Source organism: Gekko japonicus, unplaced genomic scaffold, assembly GCF_001447785.1.
Source record: "Gekko japonicus isolate JY-2015 unplaced genomic scaffold, Gekko_japonicus_V1.1 scaffold931, whole genome shotgun sequence".
Taxonomy (NCBI): Eukaryota; Metazoa; Chordata; class Lepidosauria; order Squamata; family Gekkonidae; genus Gekko; species Gekko japonicus.
In genome coordinates, this window is record NW_015167566.1 from 463,628 (window position 1) to 474,840 (window position 11,213).

An 11,213-nucleotide genomic window follows, 5' to 3' on the forward strand; every position below is an offset into this window, starting at 1 on the left:
AGAACCTGATCTTGTTTCATTTATTCAGTTTGCTTTATGCAGTTATCAAATAGTATTTCATTTAGGCTGTGAACACCATTTGTTACAAAAGGGTCTTCCTGGCTATATCCAGGATACTTGGCAGAAGATACTTAAGTTACTTGAAGTGTTTTAATATGTGCATATTTATGGATATCATTAACACTGTGCACATTTGGGTTTATTTTATGGGCAGTTTTTGTATGTTCTGCCATCTTCCTATTTCTGTGTTGGCTTTCAAACATTAAAGAATGTTTAGGGTGTCTGATATAACATTACAACCAGTTCCCATTACTTGGGTTTTTAACAGCATCTAAAGGTGAAAACTGCCAAGGATAAGAGACCTACTTACAGCCTGCATGCAGTATTTTTGCTTGCAATTTTATCAGTTTACTGTAAAACTGTCATAGATATGTAATACTTGTAGTGACATTGGTCAATCTAAAAGAAAAAGCTTCTTGACCATCAAATGCTATAAACTGTTAAGAGAAAATGTACATCAGTTGCTGAGTATCAAGCACAGCTGTATAACTGGACCTTAAGGTTTATATTAATACAGGAATAAAACTGCAGAAACAGAGAGTACACTGTGTGGATCACTTGCATGCCATCAACTAAAAGCTGAATGAGAAGTTTGTCATTTGTAGTAGTTGAAAGCATGCGACTCATTGCATCTAGCTTGCAGAAAACAGTTTCTCTCCCCACCCCCATATGTATGTATAAATTTAGATTTAAATGATGCCACATCAGTAAACTCAAAAACTGAGTCCAGTTTCCTTGTAAGAGAAATGTTTAATGGGTGAAGAAAATGTTAATATACATGGGCCCCGGTCACACGGGCAGGAAAATGCGGGGGGGAAGCATGGCTGTTTGCCCCGGAGCAAAATAACGTGCGGCTGCACGATCAGACATCCCGTCGAGGTCCCGTGGTTAGGGGGGAGGTGCCGATCAGGACAATCCTGCGGCGCAGCAAAGAAGCGGCCTCCCTAGCAAAAGGCTCCACGGGATTAACCCCTTCCAGGGCTGCAGAGGAATGCAAACTATGTCCTCCTTCCGGTCCCCTCCAGGAGGAGCTTCCAGACACTCTGGAAGGACTACTTTTACTTGCAGTTACTTAAGTTTTGGGGGAAAGAAACACCAGTCTAGAAAACCAGTGGCCATTTTGTGTTTTTTCCTGCTATGCTGGGGGGTACTTTATTCAAGGGGATATAAAATCAGACTCATATGTCTAATTCACTTGAAACTTGGGGATTTTTTAGAAGAGAGGGTGGACTAGGTTTCCTTATGTTTTGATACCATTTTGTGAAAAAAATGTCTGCTCAGGAAACTGCCATTTTCTACATGTGGAAAACAATCCAGTCTTAATGAAGATGGAAATGGAGCTCGATCAGTCTTCATGATGCGACAACATTTATGATAATTCTTAAAACCAATACACTTTCCCTTTCTTAAATTACAATATGGAATTAAGTTATCATTCTTTCAGTGTACGTGCCTAATCCCTTTAGGGCATAACTTTCCCTTTTATTCTTTAGTGTGCACATAAACATTAGTCCAGTCCATTGTGGGGGATGGAAGGTTGGTGTGCCTCTTCTGTAGTCTTATCCTGCTCTCACCCTCTGCTTCCACTGTAGACTGTGTTGCTTGAACTAAAAAGGAAAGTGGGGTATAGATGTTTTAATAAATGATTGACAAGGGAGGATTGGATTAGGAATGTGACAAGTGTGTGCAGACCTCTCATTCTCCATAATGGCCTGGTAAACCGAGTGGCCCAGATTTGGGGGGGGGGGGTAGCAGGCCCCTCTACATTCTGTAGGGATTCCTCTGAATGTGAATTCTAACCTGTGGCAGACTGGACCGAAACCAATGTGTTTGACAGATGGACGTGGTTCAATTTTAAGGTACTCTGTATTTTGTTCTTATTTAACATAGATATTTCTATGCAATTTAAGTTTCATTTTAAACCAGATCTTTTTAAAAATATGCACCTATAATAAAAACAGATTTAAATAAAAATAATTAAAATTGTAATAGGGTCAATGATTTTCATCCATGCTGGCCTTCAGAGAATAAATGTAATACCTGACATTTTCTAAAGATATTACTTCCACTGCTTCATGAAAAGTTAATGTAAATGTAATCTTATTTTAAAACCCCTGCAGAACTCATTACATTTCCAAGATGAGGAACTATTGTTGATTGCAGCCTTCAGTTTTATGTTGCTTTTGACAAACTACCTGAAGTTTACATGAATGAAGCCTTATGTAGATTTATTCATTCAGCCATATGCATCCCTCAAATAAGTTAGTCTGTATAAATTTGATCAGACACCTCTAAAGTCAACAGCTTGGTAGCTGAGGCTAATAGCTTCAGCAAAGACTGGTTGTTGGAAATAGAGTGCTGTGTAGTTGTGGATGCAGTGGAACTATCCATGGTGCTGAAATCTTTAACGTTTGTTTAAGGTCAGTAGGATAGGTGTAGCTTCCTCTTTGCTATCGTCTACTTCTGTGACTATATCTGGAAATAAATTCCATATAATCACTCTCAAAAACAACTATAATGCTCCTGCACCCCATATTCTCATGTCAATAATTTATTTATAGCCACGTGACTTGAGAAGAATGGGTAAGAAGTTGTACCATAGAGGTTCTCAAGTTTTAGTTCTCTTTAAGTAATACTTTCACTACAGTAATAGCTATTGTGTAGAATATCCAAGTTATTTTTAAAGTTGCCCTTCTATACTTGTAGGCCCCTAGGATAACAGAACATTGAGCCTCCTTACCCAACAGACTGATTTAGGAAGTCCCTGGTTCAAAAGTTGCCACTGCCATGAGATGACTTAAGCAACAACCTCAGTTCCCCATTTGTCATACTGGGATCAAATTGAACTAATCTATACGGTTATTCCAAGGACAACTGAGGTGACTAAATGCCTATGTCTTTTGCTGTGCTTTATTATTATTCTATTTTATTCTTCTAAAAAAAGACTGGATGTTAAAGTCCCCCGATATTAATAGCATATTACAAAACTCCTAAGACCATCCTTAGCACATTTATAACCAGGACAGGCTGTGACTCAATGGTCGAATGCACATATTGCATGCAGAAAGTGCCAAGTTCGCTCACGGGCACCCCTTGAAGTCTCTCTGGTAAAAGGAATTGCAAAGGTCCTTTCTGCATCTAAGGCTCTGGAGTCACTGCCAGGCACAAAAGACAATACTGAGCTAGATAGACCAACAGCCTGACTTGGTATAAGGCAGTTTCATATGTTCAAATGAAGCCTGCAGGGCCAGGGTATGTTCTCTCCCACCAGCTGCAATGTGCAGAAATTTTCTTCTGCGCATGGCAGAACCACAGACCATCTGCATATTGCTATTAATCTCCCTGCCCACACATGATCAACACCCTAGTTATTCAGACTGAAACAGAGAACTGTGGATTTGAACTGGGCAGCTGCCTTTTTACTTCTGGGGAATCTGATGCAGGATCAGCTTACCTGAACAGTCCCAAATGCTTGCCATATAACACTCAGTGGGTTGTTCATTTGCTCTCAAGCCTGATCTACTTCATAGGGTGGTTGTGAGGATAAATGGAGTAGCAGAGAACCAACTCAGCCACCCTGTACTCCTTGGAGTAGGGGCTAAGGGAAAAATGGGATAAATTACATATAATTTAAAATGAAATGCAAATATTTTCACTGTGTTTGTCGTCAGTCATGTCTCTTTGAAGACCATGTGGCTAAACAAGTTTAAATGTGTTATTCCAGATTGAGTCATCTTTCAGTCACAGCTTGACTTTCCAGTATGTCTGAAAACGGAGCAGCCTGCCCTTTCTTTTGCTTAATGTAAACATTGACTGCACGTTCAATGAGTGGCCCTATTTCCTGTTCTTTGCCTACACTGACCTCTAGTGTCTTCTGACAGCTCTGAACACAGAGGGTAAAGATGGCTATATTTATGCAGGCTTATGTGCATTAGAACAAAAGCAAAACCTAGGAGGCAAGCTTTAAATATTTCCTCATTTGGAAATAGCTGCAGATGTGAACTTGGATGTGAACTCACGGGAGATTGTTCAGTGTGTATGTTTTCATGTTAATTTATTCAGGGCTAATATAGTTAAAGTTCTGCATTATCCTACATGGTATAGTTTACAATTTTGTCATTTTCATCCACCTCCATGAGTGAGCAATGCTATTCAGTTGGGAGCCTCAAGCCCTGTGTATGATCTAGCTGTTCCTCCCTGCAGTTCTCTTACCAGGACTTCTGTTTAAGAAGAAGAAGATAAGAGATTGGATTTATACCCTGCCCTTCACTTGGTGTCTCAGAGCAGTTTATAAACTCCTTTCCCTTCCCGTCCCCACAACAGACACCCTGTGAAGTAGGTGGGGCTGAGAGAGCTCTTTCCAGAACTGTCCTTGAGAGAACAGCTCTGACAGAACTATGGCTTGCCCAAGGTCATCCAGCAGGTGCAAGCAGAGGAGTGGGAAATCAAACCAGGTTCACCCAGATTAGAGTCCGCACACTTAACCACTACACCAAACTGGGTGGGTCCAGTCTCAGAGATTATCTAGCAAATTCCACTCCGTTGTTTAAACAGGGAAAAAACAATCTTTGTGCTGTTGGGAAGAACTAGGAACAGCCCTTTCCCTCCTTCAGGTGGGTACCTTTCTTATGAACCTGTAGTGCAAGTATTACTTTCAAGCACTTTCTACTGCAGGGCTTCACAAGCTGTGTAAACAGTTCTCCAGTGACAGTAAAACAGAATGGTATAGAGTCAGGACTATAGTGGTGAATGATTATTTATCTTTATCTACTTAGTACGTATGTGTGTGCGTGTGTATGTATACAGCCACAAGACTTTCTTGGGATCCTATGATTCTCCCAGTTTAACCCAAATATTTTAAACATGATGCTATCATTCACCATTCAATTGTTTTCTAACATTTTTAAAGCACTGCCTGGTATACAAAGTATTGCACAATTATTTTTTATTATACGTTTATACATTTTTGCATCATCTGGCATCTAATGGGTGTGCTGGAAATCTCTCTCAGGTTCTTGGCAGGTTGCATAAGAAGAGCCCTGCAGGATCAGCCCAGTGGTTCATCTAGTCAAGCATCCTTTCTCACACAGTGGCCAACCAGTAGCTCTAGAGGGCTGACAACAGGGCATAGAGTCCTTCCCCTGTGGTTGCCTCCTGGCTCTAAGATTCAGGTTGACTGCCTCTGAACGTGGAGGTTCCCCTCAGTCACCATGGCTAGTAGTCTGATAGACCTATCCTCCATGAATCTATCTAATCCCCTTTTAAAGCTGTTTATTCCTGTAGCCATTCCTACATCCTCTGGCAGCAAATTCCACATTTTAATTACTTTAATTATTTTAATCCCTCTCTGTGTCTCAGCTAGTGTGGGATGAGCAGAGACACAAATATTAGTTTGAGTTTAGGCAGAAATAGAGAACTGGGGATTTGAACTGGGGGTAGCTAAAACTGGGATGCTGCTGGGCAGCTGCCTTTACTTTTGGGGAATCTGACACAGGATCAGCAATGTTGGTGCCCTTCTAAGGAATCTGCTTGTTTCTCTGGCATCTCCAGTGCTCTTCAATTCCAAGGAAACGGACCCTATTAAAGAGGCCACCCCTGACACTTACAAGTGCTGGGGAAAGCTGGGTGAACACCATGAAAGTATTAAATCAACACTGCTTTTCATGGGCACAGTTTGGCCATCAGTCCGTCATGGGTTTAGTGAGAGGGTGGTACAACCCTATCAGATGGGCATTCATCTTTAAAACAAATTCTGAAACAACTTTTTTCTCAGATCCCACTAAACAGCTCTAACTGGGATAATGGTCTCCTTCACTTCCAGGACAGAATCAGACACCTAACAGGACCAAGCATAACCAGCATCAGACTTCATAAGCTAAAGCACTACTTTATCACTGTCTTTTTCAGTACATACTTTATACCAGTTCTCATAATGACGCATTATTTTACACTAAGCATGTACTCAAGCATTTATTAGCATACAACACTAACAATGACATTTCATTGGATTGTGTAACAAGCTGATCCAATTCTACTTCCCCTTTTAAGTCTATACTGGAGCATGTCATAACAATACATCAGCTCCATAACAATGCTGTTATGCTGCTGCTTGAACAATGTGAATGGGCTTGACATAAAGTAATACTCCTGTTGGGAGCCAGAGCTTCTGACACCAAGAATGTTAACGTCCCTTTGTGAACATTTTTGCAGTGAGACCTGGTCGGTGAGGCTGTGTTCAAGTTCCCATCAGAGGCTGGACTAAGAGAGCCCTTCCCAAAAGAGCAGCTTGAGTGAGGACAGAGAGAAGCAGAGAGACGTCTGTGAACTGGCTGAAGTGCCTTGGGCAGGAGGGGCTCCCTGCTTCTCTCTGTGGATCTGATGTGGGGTAGTAGAGCTGCTGCCCTGTCTCTCTCTGTGTTCCACTCATATTAATAAATAAGATTCCAGAGTTCTCTCCTCCTAACAGCCCTTCTGTCTTCCGCAAATGGGACAGGAAATGCTGTCCCAGGAACTTCTTGAGAAGTGAAACGTATCACACTAATCTGCCCTAGAACTTATTTACTACATTTTTATCCTGCAAGGAGCTCAGGGCGGCATACACTGGACTCCCTGCCTTCATTTTACCATTGCAACAACCCTGAGAGGTTGGTCAGGCTGAGACAGAGGGAATGACCCAAGGGCCCCAGTGAGTTTTCATGGCAGGGTGGCAATTTGAATCTGGGCCTCCCAACTCCTAGTTGAGCATGCTAACCACTATGCCATGATAGAAAGCTGGATCGGTGCTTGAATCTCCTTGAAAAGCAGTCACACGTGAAGTTGCCTTCTGCTAAACCAAAACCTTGGGCAGTCAAGGTCAGTATTGTGCACTCAGACTGGCAGCAGCCCTCCAGGGTGTCAAGCTGGTCTCTTGCAAGGCCTACTGCCTGATCCTTTCAGCTGGAGATGCCGGGTATTAAAACAAGGACCTTCTCTGCATGCCAGGAACGTTCTCTACCACTGAGCCATGGCTCGTCATAACACAGAGCATTGCAGTGAATGAATGGGCTTGGCATAAAGTGATACTCCTGCACTTAAGTCACTGAAAAAAAGAGTGCTAGTCACTCCAACCAGTCCTCTTGGAGATGAGAGGTAGCAGCACGCTGTAGCAGATTGAGGGGCCTTTCCAGGCTAAAACCCCCACCTGATATGCCAAGTCAAATTATCATATGATAATATGCTGGGAACAGGGAAACCTATAACTGTCATGGCCTGCTTGGGAGCTCTCCTGAGGCATCTGGCTGGGCACTATTGGAAACTAAATGCTGGACTAGATGGAGACAGACCTCTTCTTGAAGAACACAGTGTGGGCTCCGCCACCACATGATGCAGAAGATCAGCACCTCATGCTTCTGTTTATGGCCCAAAGTAGCTGAGATAGGGGGTAGGGTTGCCAACCTCCAGGTGGCACCTGGAGATATCTTCCTATTACAACTGATCTCCAGATCAGTATCGCTGGAGAAAATGGCTGCTTTGGCGGGTGGACTGTATCCCAGAGGTCCCTTCTGCCCCTCAACCACACTCTTCCCTGGCTCCACCCCCCAAATCTCCAGATATTTCCAAACCCAGAGCTGGCAACCCTAGAGGGGGAAGCCCAATGGATGTTTAACCCTTGCCCCGATATTGTTTTCCTAACACAAACCCATCAGCGCTTCTATTTTCCTTTACTGGGGCCAGCATGTCCCCTCTGCAGCAGGGAGCCCACCACCACCACTCTCGAGAGGGGCAATTTGCATGGGAAAACCATTGACAGGGAAACACCCCTCTCCTGCCCAGTATGAACATCCTGTGGATGCTTTTTAAAAAATTCAAATGAACAAGAGACCCACATCATGGATATCGGGTGTCCTTTGGTGGTTAGTAGATGGCACAGATGAATGAATGTGGTCCTTCCAGTCCACTCTACTCCTCTCATTCCAGCCAACACTGGCCCAACTGTAATGTATCCATATCAGACCACGTGCGCGGCCATTTCACCACGTGGTCAGGCGAAGCGACTGAGCTTCGCTCTCAGTAACAATGGGACAAGCAGATCCTAGCCGGCACCTATAGGCAGGCTAGGCTCCTGGCCGAGAGCCTATGAAACTCTCCGCCACTGTAAATGTGGGAAGTGGCGCGCTGCACTGCCAAAGACCCAATCCTTTGCCGCGTCTTGGACTGGTTGAGAAGGGGGTGGCCTACGGCCCCGTGGGGGGGGGGGGGGGGGGAGGCAGAGTGGTGATTCCAGCCCCTTTATGAGAAAGAGTCCTCACGGCGCTCCACGAGACACATCCCGGGGTGGTCCGAATGAAAGCTTTGGCCAGAAGTTATGTCTGGTGGCCTGGGCTGGATCGGGACATCGAGGACCGGGTCAAGAGATGTCAGCCCTGCCAAGAATCCCAGCCCAAGCCTCCCCGGGCTCCCGCTAGAGCCTGGGAGTCCTCGCACAAGCCCTGGTCTCGGCTCTATCTGGAATTTGCGGGGCCATTCCAGGGTCAAATATTCTTTATACTCGTGGACGCATACAGCAAATGGCTTGAGGTCGTTCTGGTACCGTCCACTTTCTCGAGAGCCACCATCCAGCCCATGTGGCACATCTTTAGTGCCCAGGGTATTCCTGACACCCTGGTCACTGACAACGGCACGACCTTCACCTCTAGCGAATTCCAGGACTTCACCCGTTACTACAGAATTCACCACGTCCGATCAGCCCTGTTCCACCCAGCAACCAACGGCCAAGCCGAACGCCTGGTTCAGACGACCAAGGAGGCGTTCCGCCGCTTGGACAGCAAGAACTGGGACTACAAGCTGGCCGCGTTCCTCTTTGGCCAGAGAACAACGCCCCACACTGCGACGGGACACAGCCCAGCAGCGCTCCTGTTAGGACGGCGCCTGACGACCCGGCTGGACCGCCTCCATCCCAATCGAGCACCGGAAGAGGAACTGGCCACGGAGTCACCCGAGGCGGCCAGAGGGTTTTTTCCTGAGGACCTGGTCTACGCCCGGAACTATGCGCAAGGCCCGCCATGGATCCCGGGCCAGGGTGGTGAGAGTCCGGGGACTCAGATCCTACGACATCTCCAGCAAAGACGGCCAGATACTTCATCGCCACATCGATCAGCTGTGGTGACAGGTACTGCCATGCGACCCCGAGGACTGCAAGGACCCAGACACCCCGGAGACTCCCACTCCGCCCCAGCTACCGGACGACTTGGCCCAGCGAAGTGGTTTCTGTCGAGGCCCCTGCTGACAGCATGACCGGGCCCCGAGAAACAGCGCTACCAGCGCCCCAACCGCCAACACCGCCCATCTTGCAGCTGAGTGCTCTGGTGTCACCTTCTGCCCCGGTTCCCACACCTCGCCACTCTACGAGAACCCGTAAAGCCCCTTCCTACCTGCAGGACTATGTGTGTGGGTGTCTTTTGGACCAAGGGGGGAGGGGTGTAATGTATCCATATCAGACCGTATGCACGGCCGTTTCACCACGCGGTCAGGCGAAGCTCAGCTCTCAGTAACAATGGGACAGCGGATCCTAGCCGGCACCTATTGGCAGGCTAGGCTCCTGGCCAAGAGCCTATGGAACTCTCGGCCACTGTAAATAGCCAATCACTTGTGTGTGGGTGTGTTTGGGGAGCGGGGTTTGTGCACATATAAACCAGCCTGCGAGCGTCTTATTCTGAGCTGAAATAAAGTATGAGGGCTGAATTTACTAGTAAGTCTCAGTACTTTTCACCAACCAACAGGGAACGGGTGTATTTCGGGAGACACCCTCTGGCCTAGCGCAGTCCTAATTGGGTACACACGGGCAAGTCATGGTCTTTGGGGAAACTGGGTTGCCAGCAGCCCCTGGCTTGCCTGTTAAGAAGACATGTGCTGTAATAGTCCCCCGCCCTACTGCCCAGTCGCCACCCTTCCTCGCCAAGTTTTCAGTAGCCATTCAGAATGTCAAACGCCAGCCTTTGGTCGTGGAGGCCGACGGGAACAGGATCGGGCCGGGCCGGCTTGCTAACGAGATTGCTTCTACTTGGCCCAGACAGCGAGGAAAATCCGTGCTGTGCCTAAGCACCCCCCCCCAGGCAGGCGCCGAGGCCAAGGGGGAGCGCAGCCGCTCCTGCCGCAAAGGAGGCCCCGGCGCCAGCCGCAGTCGCCACGCCGTGCGTGCGGGCGGGGGGAGCCGGCGAGGGGATGGCGCGGCTCCTGCCGCCCTAGCCGGCCTATGGGACTGTGCTGGCCGTCGGCGTCGCCGCCGCCTTGGTCCTGAGCGCGCAGCATGCCGAACGCCGGCGGCCTCGACCAGGCGCTGAAGATGTCCCTGCAGAGGAGGAAGTCCAAGATCCACTCGGCGGCGGGTAAGGCTGGCGGGGAGGAGGAGGGGGGGCCGGCAGGAACTCTCCCCCCTCTCTGAGCGGACGATCCCCGACGGCCCCTTCGCCCCGCAGCAGCGCCGCCCGCCCCCGAGCTGCGCAGCCCCCGCGCGCGGGCTTGGCCTGGGCAGTCTGCGCACATTGCCTCTCCGGAGAGCGGGGCTGGGAGGGAGGCGGGCTCGAGTTTAAGGGCGAGGGCACACACACGTTACCCCCCCTCCCCCCGGAGCCGGTGAGCTCATTATGAAAGGGGGGGGGGGGCAGAACACGAGCTGCCCTCTTTGCCAGCGTGCGGAAAGGGACCGAGGAAGGATGTGGCGTAAGTTACAAATCTCTCCGGATTGATCGGTTTCCAGTTTCGCTTTTATTGCTCTCCAGAGAAAGGGGGTGGGGAAGCAGAAAGAGAGAGATGCGGGGCTGGGATTGCTGCTCGGCTGCCCACTGCAATTAGCTGCTGGGAGATTTTGTCGCTGAGCCGCCCGTGGGTTTTTAACATCCCCTGCTAAAATGCAGAGATTTGAAGGTATAACTAGTACCCCCGGTCCCAAACGCCCTCTTAACAGCATCTAGACGCGCAGTTCGGTTGCACTCCTCTGCATGCGCGTGATGACGTTCTGTCTGTGTCGCGGCTCTTCCCCGCCCACACTAAATTTGGGAATACCGGCGCCTGATGCAAAGGACTGGGCGGCAGCTACATTACCGGCTTTCGCTGCCACCTCCTCTCTCGCCTCCGGGATTCAAGCCCCCCGTTACCTTCAGCGACCAAGTTCACTT

General features: G+C 48.0%; 1 protein-coding gene across 1 annotated transcript in view; it reads left to right on the forward strand.

The window, feature by feature from the left end:
* Positions 1-10,345: 10,345 nt before the first annotated feature.
* The window catches only part of ATP8A2 (ATPase, aminophospholipid transporter, class I, type 8A, member 2), a 224,812-nt gene continuing 223,944 nt past the window's right edge, over positions 10,346-11,213 (forward strand). Inside the window, exon 1 of the mRNA XM_015413822.1 lies at positions 10,346-10,424. Within this exon, the coding sequence (XP_015269308.1) occupies positions 10,346-10,424 (79 nt within the window). The remainder of the gene's footprint in view (positions 10,425-11,213) is intronic.